Here is a 21,444-nt window from a genome sequence, read left to right as displayed (position 1 = left end):
AAGCGATTGCATTACATGAAGCCACTCCGGAATGTTTTTGGTTGAGATCAATGACACAACTCATTACTGATTCTTGTGGACTAGAACGCGATAAAAGTTCAACAACTATCTATGAAGATAATGCAGCTTGCATAGCACAGATGAAAGAAGGGTATATCAAAAGTTACCGAACAAAACACATACATCCTAGATTATTCTCATACACTCAAGATCTCATTAAGGACAACCAAATTGAAATGAGATATGTTCAATCCAGCAAAAACTCTGCTGATCTTTTCACCAAATCACTTCCAACATCTATTTTCAGAACACACGTTCACAATATTGGCATGAGGCAAGTTCAAAAGATGTGACGACTCAGCGATGACTACTTGAGGGGGAGTCAACTCTATGCTGCACTCTTCTTCCCTTGGCTAAAGTTTTTATCCCATTGGGTTTTTCTTTAGCAAGGTTTTTAACGAGGCAGTACTAGTTAATCTCTAACAAAACAAAATTATCATCCAAGGGGGAGTGTTACGATATGGATGGATTCTCATTTTGTACGCATGCAGATGAATAGAGATGATTGATAATCTTGCACAGTAAAATCATGAATTATTGATTACTATTTCACCTACTCTATAATTGATTGTGAAAAACGAATAATGTACAGTTAACTTTTAGTATTATAAATACTCATTCAATTGTAAGGATATGTACACCATTCCTGAATAAGAATTTAATCTCTTCTATCTTCCTTCATATTAGTAAGATATATTTCATATACAATACAATATGAAATTATAACAGAATTCATTTTATCGTAAAAATCAAATAATACAAAATCCAATCAACCAATTTCTTGCAAGAAATGCTTTAGTTGACCTTCAAAGTTATCATCTTTATGTTTCAAGAAATCACCACTAACTTTTTCAAGAGTTGAAATTCGCAAAATTATATGAAACACAATCATAAGAATATGAAAGCAACCACTGCACAAATCCATTGCAAGTAATCTAAGTTCATTAAAACCATGAATGTTGCAAATTTTGATCTTGAGTAAATGATCTCTCTTTATTGGGAGAACTCCATTTTCAAGAGAGCCTATTTACAATCCGATCAATAATAATATTAATTTCTATAGGGTGTGTTTGGACGAAAGTAGCTGGAGCTGGAGCTTATAGCTGAGCTGGAGCTTATGAGCAGGAGCTTGAGCCGGAGCTTATTTTTGAAGCTGATAGCTGGAGCTTATTATTTTTTATAAATGTTTGATAAACTAGCTGGAGCTTATTTTTCAGTTCATAAGCTCTACTTTTTTTCATAAGCTACTACAAGTAGCTTATTTTTTCAGAGCTTATGATTTTCATGAGCTCTACTTTTTTTTGTCTACCAAACGAAGCTTATGACTTGGAGCTTATTAAAATTATAAGCTCAAACTCCAATAAGCTTCCATAAGCTCCAATAAGCTACGCGCCAAACACACCCATAATTGAATTCTCAGAAAAGCACATACCTAATCTAAAGCAGGATAATGAGAGTAAACCCATTTAAATAGATGAAACTCTGAGTCAATAGCAGGAGTGAAATCCATGGAGCAGATAATTATGTTATAACAACGGACCTGTAAAATTAACCATCAATTATTTTTTCATCTAATATAGAACGCAAAACGTCGGTTATAACCATCGATTAAAGCCACCACAAACCTTCGATTTGTAAACCACAACGCGGTGGTTACAACCATCGGAAACTATCGAATTTTTTTGCCATGGAAACCGTTGTTTTTTTCGCCATCGCAACCGTCTTTTTTTGTCTGTCTTTTTCCAGCGAATGTGGAAGCTGATCTGAAAGAAGCAGATCTGAAATTGGCGGAGAAGAGTTTTTTGGCCATGAAAACTGATTTTTTTTTTTGCCATCGACACCGTCGCTTTTTTGTTTATCCAGTGACAGTAGAAGCTGAGGTGAAAGAAGCAGATCTGGAATTGGTGAAGGTTGTAGAAGTGAGAAGAAGCTGGTGTTGAAGTAAGAGGTGGAACGACTGTGATAGGGAATAGAGGAGAAGCTTTGAAACTGAATGTTGGAGCAGCGGGTTGAAATGGTTATTTGGGGTGGCAGTTGGGGAAGATTTGGGGAAATTAGGGTTTGTAGGTTGAAGGATTTAGGAGAGAGTGGGGATGGAAGATCCTAGAAAGTGGGTGAAGAGGAGTGTAGCGCTACAGTGCCGGGTTGTGGTGTGTAGCCGGGTTAACCCATTTGAAATTTGATAGTAGTTACTATTAACAAAAGGTCTTAGCCAATTAAATTTTGACACAATTTACCACAATTTATATATTTATATATATATATATATAAATAAGCTTCAACTTCAACCTTAAAAAATAAGCTCCAGCCACCCAGCTGGCCCAACAAACACACCATTAAAAAAAAAACCATTTAATAAATTTTTTTTAATGAAAAATTTATTTATTTCTATATTTTTATTAAATTGTTCAAAATACACTTTTTTTAGGCTTCAAACAAAATACACTTTTTTTATAAAAATTGTCTTTTTACACCATTCGGTAGACGGGATTCCGTCTACCACCTTTATCTGTCGTCTACTACCATTTTTACAAAGTAGTCGACGGTGAGATAAATGTGGTAGACAGAATTACCGCCTACTGGCAGGGTTAGTAGACAGCGAGAACAAAGCAGTAGACAGACATTTACAAAGTAGTCGACCGTCTACTGCCTTGTTGTTGCTGTCTACTGCCTTGTAGTGTCTACAAGGCAGTAGACAGCAACAACAACAACAATGCAGTAGACAGCAACAACAAGCAGTACCACCTTTATCGTCGATGATTATAAACAGAGTATTTCATTTCAATAGAATCCCGGTTCGTGGCGTTTGGCTTCCAAGGGGAAAAAGGCCACCCAAATGTAAGGGTGCAAACCTATCCCACATAGGAGGGAGACAAAAACAAATGTATGTATATAAGTCTAAGGGGAAGTCCCTCTATCACCAATTGGTTTTAGAAAAAGGATGGACTCTTGGGCTTATATTGCAGGACATTGTGTTTGGGCTATACGATCTTACAAATGGCATCAGAGCTAGGCTACAGCCCCGATGTGGTGGACGACGCAGTAGGGCGCACCCCTGAGCGCACGCAGCGATGTGGCGCACCCCTCGGTCTTTAGCAGCGATGAGTGGACCCAGCTCTCGTTCGAGGGGGACCCTGGCACGATGAGTTGATCCTGGAAGCCTTGTATCGAAATCTCTCTGCCCTCCCACCAGGTTGAGAGTTCCGAGTTGGCGGCGGTAAAGGTTGGATCCAGACTATCGTTGGAGGGGAGGCCTAGATGGACTTAGGTTTGAGGGGAGGTTTGTAAGGGTGCAAACCAAAGTCCCACATCGGTCATGGGACAAAACAAATGTATGTATATAAGTCTAAGGGGAAGTCCCTCTATCAACAATTGGTTTTAGAAAAAGGATGAACTCTCGGGCTTATATTGCAGGAAATTGTGTTTGTGCTATACTAACTTACACCAAATACCCTAATAATAACTGTTCCAGGTCATTTGTTCTTCTCTCTTTATCGGAAGTCATCCTTGTACATTGTATTAAACTCAGCTATAGGCTAGGGTTTAAATATGTCGAAGAATAAAGTCGTCACGAGAATAGAACTTTTGGACCGATGGAGAGCCATTGAAGAAGAAGAAGACGACGACGATGATCAGAACGAGTTCGATAATTCAAAACAACTTCATTTCCGCCGTCTTAAAGAAACTTGGTGTGCCATCTATATCTATATGTGCATTATATATATATATATATATATATATATATATATATATATATATATATATATATATATATATATATTAAAATTAGTTATTTATTTGATTCACGAGTTTGTTGTTCTCACTTAAGTCATCAATTAATCTATTACAGTAAATTATTAGGCAGGCAATAATGCTTGATTTGCTGCTTAGTTATTCATGATCAATGTGCATATGTGCATGTACAAGCAATAATCTAGGGTTGGTCATAGATATATAATTTCTTGCAGGAGCTGCCAAAAAAGGACTGGGTTGGGTATTAGAGCAATACGATAAATGATGATGCGTAAATGGAATTGGGAACTAGAATACTGAAAACGTATAGATGACGATAATCTACATTTGATGTTGCTCAATGAAATTTTTAGGACATTAAAATTGTCAATTATTTTGACTAAATCACTTGGAACTAAACTAAATCACAAATGGATTTGATATCTTAAACGGCTACAGATTTTAAAAATTCATGTCGTTATTCTATATAACATATAAAGTCAAAAATTTGAGTTGCCACAAATTTCAGGGGTTACTTTGTATCTGATTATAAACCAAGACAACACATAACAATTAAACACAACAAGTGGCATGCAATTTGTCGATGCACGAATCTTAAATATTAAAATAATCTTGGATATAATCTTTCTGCAACTTGTAATTTCACTTAGATATCCTATAAGCTCCACAATAAGCTTGGATGTTTTGTGATCCACCTTCAGAGCACTATTCCTTTAACAACATATACATATATGTTTATTTATTGAATTAATGGAGTATCTTTTTCCTAATTTATATGCAGGTTTGCAGATGCGTTTAATTTCTTGATATATCTTCCTAGAGAAGATCATATTTGGTGTGGCTTTTGGGATATAATGGGACCGTTACTAGAAACATTCTACAACTACTTCAAAGATGATCGGCATGATTCTCCTCTTAAGCTTCTATGGAAAAGAGTTTCTGAAGAATTACAAGTTTGCATGCAATGCATTTGTCAGCATCATCAAGCCAAGGACACATATGCCATGGAGTATGAGTTGAGTTCAATTGGACCTCTTCTTGATGTGTTATGTAGACTAGATGAAGAAAGGGTGACTAATCAATTGAAAGAGATGAACACACGCATAGCACAGGGGGATTATGATCAGGTGAGAGACAATGCCAAAGTTATCAGCGTCATGTATGAGGTGATCTTTTTTTTTTGTCATTCATTCCTTCCAGATTTTTATGTTCATGTATTGTCTGTATGAAAATGTAACTTTTTGGGTGTTTCAGCTACTAGTACGCAGTTTATAATCTGCTGGTGGTAGGTATGTTGTATTATACTGTATACTGTAAAAATTTTGTCACAATTGCCGAGTCGATAGTTTATCTAGCTTCATTTATTTTTCTATATCCAATATTTATCGGTTTGAAATCGGGTTGGTTGTGATAGGTGTTATTGTATAGGTGGGTCGTTATATGTCTTTGTTTTTTGCTAGTCTTGGTTGTTTGTAGGTCTAGCGAGGTTTGTGGTTGTTTGTGAGGTCGCAAGGTGCGCTTGTGGCCGTTGTTCTTATTTGTATTTTTATTATTTTTTATAAATAATATTTACCGGGTAGAACCCTTTACCCAAAAAAATATTTATCGGTTTGAAAGTAGATTTAGCTTGAGTGCTAGATAATGAGGTTCAATGATAAAACTTTTTATATTTAGCATTGCCTATCATCAACATGGACATAATTTTACTTGGTGTATGCAAGTTGAACCGTTATATACTCGAAGGTTTTATATTGTATAATATATAATATATATGGGGATGATAGTTTTTTTTAACTGAAATGTTGATCGGGCTTTGCAGTTACGTACTGTAGGCATTTAAGCTCCAAAAATGTCGATTTCTTTTTAATCAACAAAACAATTAAGTTTTTATAAGCAACCCCACTAATCACATAACTGCCTGGCTCAGGTGCAGCTGCTATAAGTCAGTTTTATATACTGAAGTGTTTTTGAGCTTGTGTCAGATCAATATAGTTATGCATCATCATGAAAGGTGCATTAATGCTTCCTGAATGTCTAGAATAATAGTATGGGACTTCCCCTGTTTATGAAAATAAATGTTGGCTATTATTGTTCTTGTAGTAGTTTCCTTCTACATCGTAGGCCGTGAATATATCAAATTCATCTTTTAACTTACGATTTGGTCACTTAACTACTTAAGGCAGTCAATGAAACGAAGTAAATGCATCGTTATATTTTACTTCTGTGATGTATTTACATCAGAGTGTTCTTTTATAATGCTGTACAATTACTTCTGTATAGATAGCCAAGAGAATTTACGATTTATTCTTGCTTAGCAGGCTGCTTGGGATCTTTATTGTTGAGTGTTAGTATTGTTGGTTGTTTTGATGATGCAGCACATATTGACACAAGTAGTTAAAGTTAAGTTATATGAAAATAAGGAAAAGCACACCCATTTTTGGCTGTTAATTGCAACATAACTGCCATATGATCTTGATATCTGGAGTTGCACATTTAGAGCGATAATAGTTGAATTCTTGAATTGGACCAATTCAAGCTTTACTACGTTATAAATTATAATGCTTGGAATTCTGCCTTACTAAATTTACGTACCTAATTTTTTCATTATTTGGAAAGTCTAATCTTTCTGCCATGTTCAACTACTTAATCTTCCTGTTATGCAAGTGTGACCATCAGATATGTTGAACAATAATTTTTACCTATATTTGTCACCGTGTACAGGTGTTGATGTATCCCGTCTTGTTGGATGATCAATCGTTGGTCACTGAGTTTCAAATATTCATCGAAGCAGTTGATGACTCTCATGAACTTAATTTGGATGGGCATCAACAATACCCAGTACAACTTCAACAATATTCTTTTCTTATTCCCTTTTTCCTCATATCTGCTCTAATATCACAATGAGTGGTTTTTATGGTTTATGTAGGGAGTTTATGCACTACTTTTTCTCAAGACAAGAAGATGTCGATCCATAGGTTTTCGCTTAGCTGGATACATGGGAAAATTGAGGTATCATTTCTTGTGCTTCTTGTTCGAAGGTCCAGTTAAGCTTCCTCCATTTGTCGTTCGTGATGATGGATAATCACTCTGCAATTTTCTTAGGATCACCCTTGTATATTAAATGGAATAACTATTTTAGTATCCTTCCATAATGAAGTGGGGTGATTTGCTTACAGCTTTCATAGGCTGGCCATATGAGAATTGCACAAACTTGTACTACAGGTCCTCGTCACTACCTAAATCGTGTTTTGCATAGTGGTATAATATCCTTGATGATCTGTCTAAACATAGGTGTGGCAAGTGGTTAAGTTATGCCAGATACGTGAACTAATAGGATTAAGTTATGCCAAATACGTGAACTAATAGGATTAAGTTGTAGGATATATCGATTGAAGCTAGAGAAGTTTCTATGTTATGCTTACATGACAAACTCGTGTAGGTTGACTGTAAGATAAATTGATTACAACACACATTACAAGTTACAACGTTAATGGCTATGCGAGGCGGGTGAATGTAATCATGTCTGGAACATTATGTTTTTGTAAGCCTATTATTAATCCATCTTTTCTGTCAGTTGTAGTGTTATGTTTCAAAACTCTTGCTTAGTTTTGATTTTCATTTTTCTTATATCATCATGGTCTTAGTAGTTCCAATGTAGGAAAGCTGCATATATTGAAATTTAGTTGTACCTTAATTTTAAAGCATTATACCACAAAGTTTGTTTAATATGTCTCTTTTTTTTTTTTTTTTCCGCTCTAGGAATGCATCGGACTTGGATCCTTTGCAACCGTTGCTCAAGAAATGTTTTGCGTTTTTAGAGACAGAAGTTGTGTCTCTAAATGCTGATAGGCCAAGGATGCAGCTGGATCGAATATCTGTATGGCTTGGAATCAAGGCACTGTAGGGAGCAGTGGCTTTTACCCACTCATTTCATTCATGTTGTGGTACTTACTAGTGTTGTAATTATCATTAAGTCTTGATTTCTTATTATGTTTTCTGCTTTTTTATCTGAAGGCTTGGGTTTTTAGAGCCTAGTGCTTTTGAAGAAGGGATTCTGGAGTGCTATCCCAATTTTCTGAGTATTGTACTTAACCATATTTGTGATGACTCCCTTGAGTTTTCGTACGCAATCAACTGCCTTAAATTACTGTTTCAAATGCTTGGTATGTTTTTCATCTAATTTATATCTTTACTGTAGAATAGTTGATTGCTATTCGTTTTGTACTTACAGTCTTCTATAAAGTAGTTTGTTATTTTTCAAGGATGTAAGCTGTGGCTAAGGGCAGCGCTATCGCCGAGTGTAATGCGCGATACACTTCTGGGTCAGTGTTTTCATACTCGAGACGAGAAGAGCCACAAGGAAATATTCGATCTTTTCCCTCCTTTTCTTCAGGCATGCGTTGCTTTATACTTCATTCTAAATTCACATTGTTTTTTTTTCCCCCCCTACTCTGTATTCATGGAGAGTTCAATTCAATGATAGAAGACAATCTGTATTTCTGTAGTCTTGATAATGTGCATTATTTTGCTGCAGTCTCTTGAGGCTTTGCAAGATGGGGAATACAAACAGCAACGCAGACGTATTATTTACTTTCTTCTGCATCAAGTAACTGTTAGTAGCAACTTCAACACTCTAATGAGAAAGAAGGCTTGCCAGGTATATGCTTCTTTTTTAAATTGAGATGAAGTACATCCTATCTTATTTGGGCATCTATAAATGTTATACTTGCAATGTATGGTCTTTTTTGCCATAACTTTTTAGTAATTGATGGCTAAATTGTGTTTGCAGATAGCTCTTCTCATTATCCACAGAGGCTACATAATGAATCCTTCCTGTCCACCTTTTGAGTGTGCACACATGTGGTATGATCAAAATCTTAGTATTATATCTGCACAAATTTACTGATGGTTTTACCCGTGTTTGTTTGGTATGTCGTTCTTAAATATCATATAACTTAGGTGGTGTTTGTTTGGAAGATTTAGGTTTCAAGCTATGGGTTTTAATGTGATACATTTTATTTTTTAGAGGTATGCGTGTAAGAAATCCTTCAAAGATGGGTTTATGGAAACCTCTCATAGATGGGTTTTAAAAACCCATTCCTAGTTCGGGACTTGCATCTTTTTCCTTCCTCTTTTTATCTTTAATTTAAAACCAACACCCAAAATGTACAAACAAACATTTTTTTTATATAGTCATATCCTTTTCATGTTTCATTTTTACTGTGTAAGGAGCTGTCACGATTATCTTATGATGTATTTTGTTGATTGTTGATGTACCTGTCTTGAGATTCTTTTATTTATGTTTATGGCACAGGGGTCCTTCTCTCGTTGCATCTCTCAAGGACTCGACACTCTACAGTTCTCTTAGGCAACCTGCTTTTGATTTGATCCAAACTATTATTGTCTCTGATGCATCTGCATTAGTCTCTTCAATTCTACACTTTCAAATACACAAAAGTGTTGATATGAATATTGTTGACTCCAGAGATAAAGATGACAATGAAGACATATTTGCAGATGATGTTGTTGAAGATAAAGACGAAAGTTGTTGGAATCAATTTAGCATGCAGAGTCAGATTACATCAACAGAATATGGGGCGTGGATGTGCATTCCGATGCTATGGGTTGATGTTTTAGTTGAAATCGATCCTGCAGTTCTACCAGTTTCATTTTATAAGGCAGTTTTGTGGGCTCTATCTCGTTTTTCAATGGTTGAACCTGGAACTAGTACTGAGATGGCTCTTCCAGTTGGACATTGGTTAACCACAAATGATCCAGACGTATCACATCTATTTGGGTGGAGAACACCATCTGGTTCGGATGATGGTGGAGATGGAGAAGAGTCAAAGAACTCAGTCAAGGTCACTACAATGTGCATCCCGTTAATCAGAACATTCAGGAGGTAAGTTTTTATAAAGCTATGCCTTCTAATCCTTGTTTAAACATTTGTATAATGAAAATATGGGTACATGGTGAAACCAGAAGTTGTATGCTTGTTGATGTTGATCATTTAATCACAGGTTAACTGCCCATTTTATTTCAAGAGTGGAGCAAAGTGAGCTTCGAAATCACTGGACTTGGGAACCAAGGATGGCTGAGAGCTTAATTCTTTTGATTGTTGATCCTGATGATGTAAGTGCTTCTTTTAAAATTCATTATTCATTATTTATGTAATTACAATGTAACGGTTATGGCATCCCAACCTTCATCTAGGAATTTTTGAACTTTTTCTTTCTTTCTTATAGTGGTCCGCCTATAGTTCTCAGACTCTTACGAGTCACGAGTTCCACCAACAATCGAGGCAAAAATCCCAAAAACTAGGTGACTCGTGACTGTTACCGTCTTTTCCGAGTCATGCCGTGCCGTGACTCTTACGAGTCAGTTATTTAGACTAAATTGTATTGCAAGATCGAATAAGCAGAAACCAGAGAAATCAATGACTAGAATTTGTTTTAAATTAAACAGTTATGGTGCCGGTCGATGACTTCACCATCAACCCTCATACCACTCTACTTTTTTTGAGAACAAAAATCATACACAACATTATCTTTCTGAGTAATATTTTAAAGACACTGTAGAAACTATGATAAGGTTTGGAAAAAGAAACATTAACAGCTGATTGAGGAGTCAAGTTTTTTACAATAGCGTCGGTGTGTCACCCAATCGATTAATATGCTTAATTTCAAATTCCAACTTTTTAACAACAACAACAACAAAACCCAATACCACATGAGTGGTGTATGGGGGAGGTGAGATGTAGACAATCCTTCCCCTATCCGAGAATAAAAACAAGTCCTTTCTCCACCCAGATTGAAACACTCTCAAAAGTAGAGAAAGTCATCCTTCTCTCTATTCGACGGATAAAAGATTGCTTCCGAGTGGACCTCCGGCCAATAAGTAGGAAATTTTTTTAAAGAAAAATAGTAAAATAAAATTAAAAATAAAATTGAGACGCCATGAAAATGGTAGAATCAAATTTCCATGGGTTTTAAATCCTGCGTGGAATTCAATTTAGGCTCTAAACGGCAGTCAAGACGCCAATAAATTCCAACTTTTTAAATCTACATGTAAAGTGTAAATTCTTAATAGTCAATGATTTTTAATGTAGATTTTCCAAATTTTATCTAATTTCTAGGTTTTTTAGATTAAGTAATCTTGCCTTTTAACTTCAAAGAATTCATTTTGATACTTATTGGTGTCTAAAGTTTATGTGTTTATGTGTGTGTTATTACTCATGCAAGTCAAGTCGCGAGTTGATATCCATGGGTTTGTTTTTATGAACTGTTAACGAGACCTCTCCTTGGTTGCAGAATGCAAGGCAAGTGGGTAGGCGCATTCTTGAACAAGTTGCAAACACACGAGGACTTGTTTCTTGTTTAATGTTTCTGTGTTCATCCTCTGTGTCGAAATCAGCTGTTCTTCTGGGGCTGAGACATGCTCAGGAGTTGGTATTTTTGTTTTTACTCTCTTTTTTCTTCTCAATATCTACATCTATCTATTTGTTGTATGCGGGACATTTGTTTTCTAGGCCATGTTGCTTGTGACATGCTGATTAGTTCTAGGAAAGAACAAGAGTATATTTGTTACTCATATTTTAGACAGCCTTGGCTTTTTCAGTGTCTTAATTCTTTCTTCTGATGTTCACTCAAAATCATATGATCATAACAATAGTAAGCTAGATTCAAATTTGCGAATCTACTCATAGTTTCATGTATTTTTTCAGCTTCTGTTGGATTCGGTGCTACAAAGATTTCAAAGTCTACATCATTTCTTTTTTGTACTTTGCAAGCTACTTACTGAAGGGTTACCATCTGGTCAGTACGATGAGCGTAGTAAGTTAGAGGTCTCATCTCAAGGTGGATTTCTACAGCAGCCTACGTTTGATTCCATGACTCCCGACATTGATGGAAACCCGTCAAAGTTTGATTCAACACATTGGAAAAAGTTTGGTTGCTTATTATCAGAAGTTGCATGGTCATCTTTTTGCATATGCTTATCTGAAGGGAAGGCTTTCATTGACTATAAGATCTCACAGGTACTATCCATTTATCTTTTAGAATGCACTTGGATTTTTGTTTGTCAAGCTTACACACACGTTTATATGTGTATGTAACTATGTGTTTCTGTAAATTGTCTAGATTTTTCTATTAGGCTTCTTATCTAAGGATCGACGTTTAATACCAATCTGACTTTTTAAGGTTGGACAGCCTATTAGCTATCTCAAAAGTGTTTTGGCTAGTCTGATGTCTGTGAATTTGTTGGCTGCAATATTTTTCAGAATCCAGTACTTTTTCCGGATGCAATCTTAAATAATTGATCGGTTAAACTTAGATATAACCGCCTCTTCAGATGCTTGTTTTTTAAATCTGAAGGTACCCTAACCTTGGTTGGTACTATTGTGGCCAATAGTCTGCTGGTGGTCATTATTTAAGGGTTTTTTTTTTTTTTTTTTTTTTTTTTTTTTTTTTTTTTAATGTTCAAAAGCTATTTCAAGTAATTTGAGGTGAACATGTTGTGCATATAATTTTATATGTTCCGTATATTGAACTTAAGGTTATGATTTGAACAGTTTTTTTTTTTTTAATCAGTGAATTATCTCGATCAGCTTTGTAAGCTGTAAGTTGTAAATGCTTTTTACATATTAGCCTTCATATTTTGGGGCTGTGGTTTGGGGGAGGGTGTGTGTGGAGAGTCGCAAACAGGTACAGGGATATGTATGTAGTAAAGAGAATCGACCTTCCCGAGTTTGTCTAGAAAGCTATGTATGGAAATTTTTGTTTTCTGGGAAAACATGAATGCATGTGAAACAGTTATATGTCTAGATTCTCGGTATGACAGATGAAGTTGAGTATTATTTTGTTGTTATTTCAGATGACCTGTATCCGCTTACTTGAATGCTTACCTGTTGTTGTTCAAAGACTTCAGCAATCTATGCACAAAATACCAGGAGATTCAGACATCATGTTAAAGAATTCAGTTAGCAGGTATAAATGGCTACATGATTTAATGCACTGGGGAAAGTCTACTCTTGTTGTTGTAGTTCGGTATTGGAAACAAACAATGGTATCTTTGCTTGATATGCTTAAGAAGTCAAGTGATGATATAACATCCTCCTCTATCATGGCTATTGAAAAACTTATTCAGTCCGGTATGTTCTCTTTTACACACACACACACACACAAATATATATTTGTTTGTGTTTTTCTATTGGCATTTGTATCACACATGAGCTTAATTTTTTGTCTTTGGTTGCAGAAAACATATTGGTCGATGCATTATGTGAGCAGGTATCGTGTCTTTTATGTTCACTGAAGGATGATGCCCATATTCCCTTTAATGGCTATGGAAAAGCACAAACTTACACAGTGTTGTACAATAACAAGTCTTCCACTGCAATATTGGGAGGTTTTCCTTCAGAGAATTCAATTCCGTTGATTTCAAATTCAGATTCTGGTGATAAAACGGTGAGAGAGAGTGTGATAGTTCTATCAGATGATGATGATAATGAGATTGATGTAAGAGACAACATCGACACTGTTTGTGTTTCTCATGGTGTGTCAAGTCCTTCAGCATTTGTTGGTGAAGAAGCTATGGGCTCAGAAGATACTGATGAAAGAGCTTCAAAAGTTAAAGAACGTGTGGTAAATATTACAGAAGAAGATACAACTACAAGATTAGTGAATCAGAAGAAGAAGGTGGAGGTTGAGAGGGATGTGGACAGAGTAAGACCATCTTCTTCTGTGCCCAAAGGGAAATCTGTACAGGGCACAAGTAAAGGAAAATCATGTGATGTGCAGAAGAAGAAATCTGTCTTGATGAAATCACGTGTAGAAAAAAATATCAGTTCCAAGTTGGATAATTCTGTTCCATGCCAGCGTCCACCCAGTTTGAAGAAGAATATATCTGATGGTTTTATTAAGTCTTCAAACCAAGGTATTAAAAAGGCTTCAGAAAAGAGTGATGAGATCGTTAAGGAGTTGGTATTTGATGCTAAAGATGATCCATGGGAGTCTGCGTTAAAATCTGCAAGACATCATCATTCACACCTGACAAAATTACTGAAAATTAGTGGTCCAAAACGGAAAGTCATTCAACTCAACTTACCAATTGAAACCAGAGTTCCCCAATCGAACAGGCTGCGTGGTGGACATCAGAGGTTTAAACCTGTAAGTCTAGACGATTGGTTTAGACCCATCCTTGAGATGGATTATTTTTCCACAGTAGGTTTATCATCATCATCATCATCATCATCGTCATCAGCTGCTGCTGCTGCTGCTGAGAAGAAGAATCAAACTGCTGTGAAATTGAAGGAGGTTCCTGTTTGTTTTAAATCTGCTGATGACTACGTGTCAGTGTTTCGGCCATTGGTGTTAGAAGAATTAAAAGCACAACTACACAGTTCGTATATGGAGATGTCTTCTTCAGATGAGATGTCTTGTGGAAGTCTGTCTGTGATGTCAGTGGAAAGAGTTGACGACTTTCATGTTGTTCGTTGTATTCACGATGATAAAGAGTTACAACAAGGTTCTAGGACCTGCGTTGAAAACGATCTTATATTGCTTACAAGACAGTCTTTTCAAAATTCTTCCCATGATGTTCACATGATTGGAAAGGTATAGGATTTCTCATTTTTAAAGTTTTGAGTTACATTATTCCTAATTTTGAAGCTTTTTATGTTATACCAGAACTGCTGCATAAAATGAGCCTCTTTCAGTTTCCTGCAGAAATTATATATTTTCTAAATAAGTTCAGAAAAGCCTATATGGTTTGTAATTATGTTTTTAATACTAGTTACAAAACCAGAAGGTTGCTTGCTTGTTATGTTGAGCTTACAGTTTTTACATTATTAATCACATGGTTAAAGTTATTCCTGCATAATACTAACATTATTAATGACATGAGTAGCAAACAATGTTTTCTACATGGCTGAAGAGAATTTGCTTTTCATACTTGTTTTATAAATAGGAACATCATAGTTGAAAATGTAGTCAACCTTTTTTTATCTCTTTACTGATTGTAACGTCATTTATATGTTCAGTTTTATTATTTTGTTGCTAGAAGTTAGTGGGTTTTAGTCTCTTTTAGTTGGGTTGTACTTGGAAACTTTTAGTATATCCTTCCTGAACATAGTAGCATTTTGCTAGAGCAGATGATGTGCATAAGTTTTCAGTCTTTTTATCAGTGAAAGTATAACTAATTAATAGTAAAGTACCTACATAAATTGGACATTGTGTATGCATCATACATTTAGTTAGTTTCACAGTTAATAGATCCTCAAATTAGTTAGTGTCTAAAGACGCCGACTATTTTACTTACGAACACATCATATTATAATCTTTTTTTCCGTCTTTCTTAAGGCTATGTCATTCTTTAAAAAAGTTTTATTTCAATTGGTCCAGGTAGAAAGATGTGAGAAAGATAATAGAAGAAGATCAAGCATATTAATGATCAAGTTGTATCTTCAGAACGGATCTTCTCGTCTAAATCGGGCCAAAAAACTCTTACTGGAACGAAGCAAGTGGTACATTCATCGCATCATGAGTATCGTTTCCCAAATAAGAGAATTTCAGGCTCTGTCGTCAATACATAGTATTCCTCTTCTTCCTGTCATCCTAAATCCTGAAAACCAACCAAAGATCCTCAATCCAAGGACCGATCTGAGTAAGCTGTCCAAGCCTTTACAACATATTCTTGAATCTTCATTTAACGATTGTCAACTTCAAGCAATAAGTACTGTCACTGGAATGGTGGACTTAACAAATAATCATGATCTATCCCTTATACAGGGTCCCCCAGGTAATTATGCATATGCTTATCTAACACATTATTATTTTGAGCTTTTATGATGCCTTCAGTGTAAAAATTAATCTGGAAATGTGTCTTCATTAGGTACCGGGAAGACACGGACTATTGTGGCAATTGTCAGTGCATTGTTTTCAAAATTGAATGCTCGAAGGATGGAAAGTAGTGGTGTGAGAGCTGCTAGCAACACTTGTTCTGTAACTAAAATGAAAATGGGTCAAACTGCTGCAATTGCACGGGCCTGGCAGGATGCAGCATTGGCCAAACAACAACTGAAGGATGATGAGGTGGTTATAAACTCTAGAGGAGATACTGCTGCTGCTAGCCACCACATGAGAGGCCGAGTTCTCATATGTGCACAATCAAATGCTGCAGTTGATGAACTGGTGTCCAGAATATCCAGCCATGGCTTATACGACATCGATGGAATAATGTACAAGCCATATCTTGTTAGGGTTGGTAATGCAAAGACAGTTCACTCGAATTCTCTACGTTTTTTCATTGACACCCTTGTTGACCAACGTTTAAAGGCTGAGGAGATGTTGTTAGATGGTAATAGTGATGTGACGGGGGGTGATACAGACGGCGACTCCTCAACTGTTGTTCGTTCCAAGCTGGAGAAGTTAGTGGATCGTATTAGGTTTCTTGAAGCCAAACGAGCTAATTTAAGCAATGGGAACAATTTTATTCAAGGGGATGATGATGATATGGCGGCTGATGATGTCAAGAAAATGTCTGACGCAGAAATAGGGGCAAAGCTTAGAGTACTATATAGCGACAAAAAAGCAGTCTACATAGAACTTGCTACTGCTCAGGCTCGAGAGAAAAAACTTCACGAGAAAAGAAAAGCTTTAAAAATTAAATTGCGTAAGTCTATACTAAGGGAAGCTGAAATTGTGATAACGACATTGAGTGGTTGTGGTGGAGATCTTTACACCGTATGCTGTGAGTCTATGCTTACTCATAAGTTCAGCCCTTCATCCGAGTCTTCATTGTTTGATGCTGTTGTAATTGATGAAGCTGCTCAAGTATGAATCTTTGCTTTTTCATCTTTGTTAACAACTTCTCTATTGACTTTTTATGTAGATTAAGATTATGTGTTTGTTTGTTGCTTCCTAAGCATGTGCCCCTCACTTCTGGCAGGCTCTCGAACCTGCTACTTTGATTCCTCTTCAGCTCTTAAAATCAAAAGGAAGCAAGAGCATTATGGTTGGGACTACTCTAATATGTTTAATTTATTTATTTGTTCTAAGTTGAATTTGTAAAACTTACTCGGTACATATATATTGTATAAGGTTGGAGATCCAAAACAGCTTCCTGCAACTGTTCTCTCTGATGTTGCAAGTAAATACCTGTATCAATGCAGTATGTTTGAACGTCTACAAAAGGCTGGTCATCCTGTTATTATGCTTACAAAACAGGTAAACTGTTTCCACTGGTAATCCTGTTACTACGCTTGCAAGTAATACCTTCCTCCATTTTATTGTGATAAATAAAACTATCTAGAGAATTAGGCATGTATTTTTTTGTTTTTGTTTATGAACATATACATCACATGCATGTCTTTTGTTTAGAAGCAAGTATACACTATATATTTATACTAAAAACCAAACACAATAATTGTTGTGCTTGTCTCCCTCTTTTTTCTTTATATATCAACTGCTTGTTTCAGATTTCGCTGATATATCTGGTATTTGTGTACTTCAGTATAGGATGCATCCAGATATATGCAGGTTTCCTTCATTGCATTTTTATGATGGCAACTTACTGAATGGTGATGGGATGTGTAGCAAAGATAAACCGTATCACAAGACTAGAGGCCTTGGACCTTATTTGTTCTTCGATATTGTGGATGGGCAGGAGCTTCATGGTAAGAACTCTGGATCTCTTTACAATGAGTGCGAGGTTGATGCTGCTGTACAACTTTTGACATTCTTCAGGAAGAGGTATATATATATATATATATATATATATATATATATATATATATATATATATATATATATATATATATATATATATATATATATATATTTGATAGATACTACTTTTGTTTAGGCTTGTATACTAGTTATGGAAATTTGACTGGTTTTGTTGTTGTTGTCAGTTATCCGTTGGAGTTTGTTGGGGGAAGAATCGGGATCATAACTCCATATAGGTCCCAACTTTCGTTGTTGCATTCACGTTTTTCGGCTGCATTTGGTTCGTGTATAATGGATGAAATGGAACTTAATACGGTGGATGGTTTTCAAGGTCGGGAGGTTGATATACTTGTAGTTTCTACTGTTAGGGCGGCGGCGGCGGCATCCTCTGAAAAAAACAAAAACAACTCCTCCAGGAGTAGTAGTAGTATTGGGTTTGTTTCTGATGTGAGACGAATGAATGTGGCGTTAACAAGGGCCAAACACTCGTTATGGATTTTGGGAAACGCAACAACATTGCAGGCAAATAAGAACTGGGGAGCACTTGTTAATGATGCCAAGGACAGAAATTTGGTATTATCTGTTACCAAACCGTATGTATCCACGTTCAACTCTCTATTATTATATAAGAGTAGTAATCGGGTTCCAGATGATAGTTCATTCAATCTTTCAGAACAGCGTAACAGTAAAAAAACTGGGAACGAGGTTAACAAACATCATCCTGAAAAGAGGATACGGTCTAATAATGTTTCTTGTACAAGGAAAAGAGAGTACCATGGGGGCCGTAGTAATGGTACAGAGGATAGTTATATAGAAAAGAAAAAGGCAAAAGTGCAATTTGTTAATAATAATAATAATAATAATTATATATCAGAAGATAAGGGCAAGGAATCTGTTGATGACAGTCTAAACAAAAAAGCATCCACAGATGTGAAGCTAGCGACCACCGAAGATGGTTTGGGTAAAAAAGGTTCAGGTAGAAGACATAAGTTGGATAGGAATGTTGACATAGGAGGGGGTAGTGAGACGTTGAGCAAAACTATTATTATTCAAAAGAAAGAAGGTTTAGGTAGTACTAGTAGTAGATCATCATCATCATCATCTGGTCAAGTAGAAGAAGAACCCGGTGACCCTGTTCACAGAAAAAAACAACAACAAAGAGAAGCTGTAGATGCTCTTCTTCCTTCAGCTTTTATATCGTCCTCATCTTCTAAAAAGAAGAAGAAGCAGCCTGAATCGTCGTCGTTGAAATCTGTTCCAGATAGAAGAAGGTCTTGTCCGCCAATACGACCTACAGGTCATGCAATTAGACCAACCAAGACAAGAAAAGGTGTAGTACTAGTCTTATTCTCTTTTATACCTTTTGTTAGTTAGTGTTGCCATGAGTTTTAGGAAACTGAAAAATACTCCCCTTTCCCGTTTTTAACCTTACAAACTGAGGTCCATGGTCGACGACTCCCTTTGTTCGCAGATATTAATATATTTACTGTGCCAGCCAGAGGAACCTCATAACTTTTCAATAGATAGATATTTATTGATTTAGGCTCTATCTGGTTGTGGACTTGTGGCTAGAGAACAACAATATCTGTGATTATGGGGTAGCCTCATACATCTAAACTAAATTAATTTAGCGTAATTAAAATTGTTATAGACCCTGCATTCCTTCCTTAACTGTGTCAGTCCGTCATAAACACAATTGTTGGATGTTGCAGTCAATTGACTTGTTAGTAATATTTGGTATTAAAAAAAAAAACAAGGGAAAGATGGAATTAGAACATATTAATGCTATTGTTTTCGTGAGGGAAGGTAAAGATTAATTTGATGGCAAATCCAGTTTATTAAGCTGCTATTAGATGTCCATATTAATGCCATTTGATGTAGAGGAGTTGTGGGGAGTCTGATTGGTAGAATGCACTATTGGTTGGTCGGATAGTTAATGAATCATATTCCCTGTTATCATGTGTTAAAATAGCCTGTTTACCTTATTCAGTTTTTTTAGCTGATGTCCATGCATAATTAGCATATTGTCTCATAGTTAACAACTGGGAGGTGCTTTGATGAAATTTTTAATCTGGCAAACATCTGACCGAGCTAGATTACGTACTGATAATGGCCTTTGGTGTGTATATTGTATGTACTGATAATAGCCTTTGGTGTGTATTCATATCTTTGTCGGTGCTAAATAATGTTATGCTTGTTCAGGTTAAATGAGCTTTTTCATGGTATGAAAGTGTATTTAACAAGGCAGGAGGCAACATGAAATTGCTTACACTCTGAGGATCTTCTTTTGGACCAGAAAACAGGAAAAGTATGTACAAAACTTTATTTTTGGTATATTGTATGTATGTACAAAGCTTTCGGTTTTGATCCATTTTCAGCTATTAATATTTTTATACGGAGTACTTGATAAATTTACCAATTTTTTGCTTATCATATACCCCGTATAACAACTAATCATTTTGGATTAGTTGTCCGGATTTTTTTTTATGGTTTGTGACTGACACATCTAGTTGCTCAAGATGCTTCAAAATAGGAAGCCGTTAAACGTTTAATGTTAAACCCACCACATATGTTGTAACTGCCAAATACATTTACCAATTAGCCCCTAAATACTTTTTTCTTTTTAATTTAAAGTTAACTAGAATTAGAATAAAACAAATGATTGGTTGAGAACAAAACTTAAAAATAAGAATGTTTTCATTTGAATACATAGGGTAGTAATCCGGTAAGAACGTTCTTATTCAATAAAATGGTGGGAACACTTTCTAGCCATATATTTAATTACTCAAAAATAGTTAGAAAAAGTCAAAAGAAGGGTATAAACTATAAAAAGTATTTGTTTTCCGTTTTAACATAGGAGATATAAACCATTAATTGAGGATGCTAATGCGATATCGATGATCACGGATGCAAACTTTTAGTTTTAACGTACACAAATGATATAAAACATCAATTAAAAATGAGAATGTTCTCATTTGAATACATATCTATACATCTATATACATCTATATATCTATATACATGTGTATAAATCTTGTAACTTAATCTCATGTGGCACTCTTTAATTACTCCTTATTCATGAATGCTGACATGTAATATTGATAATTAATCCTGATTAATTTAATTAATCTTGAAAGAAAATACACGTCACTCTAAGCGTACATGGAAAATACGGATACTTCCTCACAATTAGGGGTATGGGTTATCACTCATCTAGGGTTTCATTTGTAACCCCATCAGTTCGCCCACATTTAACCTAGAACATTAATCGAACGTTGACGTCGATTGTATCCAATTCGGTAATATCATCTCCTATTATCAATATTAATCAAGTTTGATTTTCACATTCGATTCTAACGTTTGATTATCCAATCCACAGAGTGTATAGATTTATTTCGTGTGTTCGGCAAATACCCTTCAATTATCACGTGAGACTGTCAATTGAAGTTGTAACAGATTGAAATTAGGGTTCCTGATTTCGTTTTCATCTCATAACTTTGATTGTGAAGCAAAAAGGCTTGGTTAATTGTGTTATGAAGACGATTCTTTAAAGGTATGTCAATTTGTTACATCGTGATACGAATTTTTCAACAATTACTAAACACATGCTCAACCAATCTTGCATCTTTTTTGAAAATTTGTTTTTGTTATCTTGAATTTCATCACTTTGGATACTAATAGTGTATCTTAAGGGATACACGCATAAAAGCACCATCTTTATACAGAAAAATGGATCAAAAAGCGTAAAGGATAGCAGTATTTGGCGGTTTTTAGCATTTGCAGCCTAGCGTTCAGCAGGCCGCCCAACGTCATGCGTAAGCCCTGCAGGCAGCTTCTATGCTTAAGCCCTTATACTAGGCGCGTGAACGGTACGCAGCCACGTCAGCCACACCAAGGTCGGTTCCGG

The 21,444-nt window shown here is 35.8% G+C and overlaps 1 protein-coding gene across 4 annotated transcripts; it reads left to right on the top strand.

Moving 5' to 3' along the window:
• The first annotated feature begins 3,552 nt into the window (after window positions 1-3,552).
• LOC139867621 (uncharacterized) lies at window positions 3,553-20,033 on the top strand. Of its 4 annotated transcripts, none has more exons than XM_071855985.1 (22): window positions 3,553-3,749; window positions 4,595-4,940; window positions 6,535-6,651; window positions 6,740-6,822; window positions 7,573-7,713; window positions 7,828-7,976; window positions 8,076-8,206; window positions 8,348-8,470; window positions 8,603-8,676; window positions 9,128-9,715; window positions 9,834-9,945; window positions 11,124-11,261; window positions 11,537-11,848; window positions 12,685-12,961; window positions 13,069-14,426; window positions 15,213-15,609; window positions 15,703-16,643; window positions 16,759-16,824; window positions 16,911-17,036; window positions 17,323-17,561; window positions 17,723-18,867; window positions 19,740-20,033. In XM_071855985.1, the coding sequence occupies exons 1-22, from the start codon at window positions 3,610-3,612 to the stop codon at window positions 19,742-19,744; spliced, it is 7,008 nt and encodes a 2,335-aa protein (XP_071712086.1). In that variant the 5' UTR covers window positions 3,553-3,609; the 3' UTR covers window positions 19,745-20,033. The 4 variants fall into 4 exon arrangements, with proteins under 4 accessions (XP_071712086.1, XP_071712085.1, XP_071712088.1 ...); XM_071855984.1 differs by having other exon boundaries at window positions 4,595-4,979; XM_071855987.1 differs by lacking the exons at window positions 3,553-3,749; window positions 4,595-4,940; window positions 6,535-6,651 and having other exon boundaries at window positions 7,573-7,690.
• Window positions 20,034-21,444: the final 1,411 nt, after the last annotated feature.

This window comes from Rutidosis leptorrhynchoides, chromosome 9 (genome assembly GCF_046630445.1).
Source record: "Rutidosis leptorrhynchoides isolate AG116_Rl617_1_P2 chromosome 9, CSIRO_AGI_Rlap_v1, whole genome shotgun sequence".
NCBI classification, from domain to species: Eukaryota; Viridiplantae; Streptophyta; class Magnoliopsida; order Asterales; family Asteraceae; genus Rutidosis; species Rutidosis leptorrhynchoides.
Note: the sequence above shows the minus strand (reverse complement) of the source record. Positions and strands in the feature narration are given on the sequence as shown.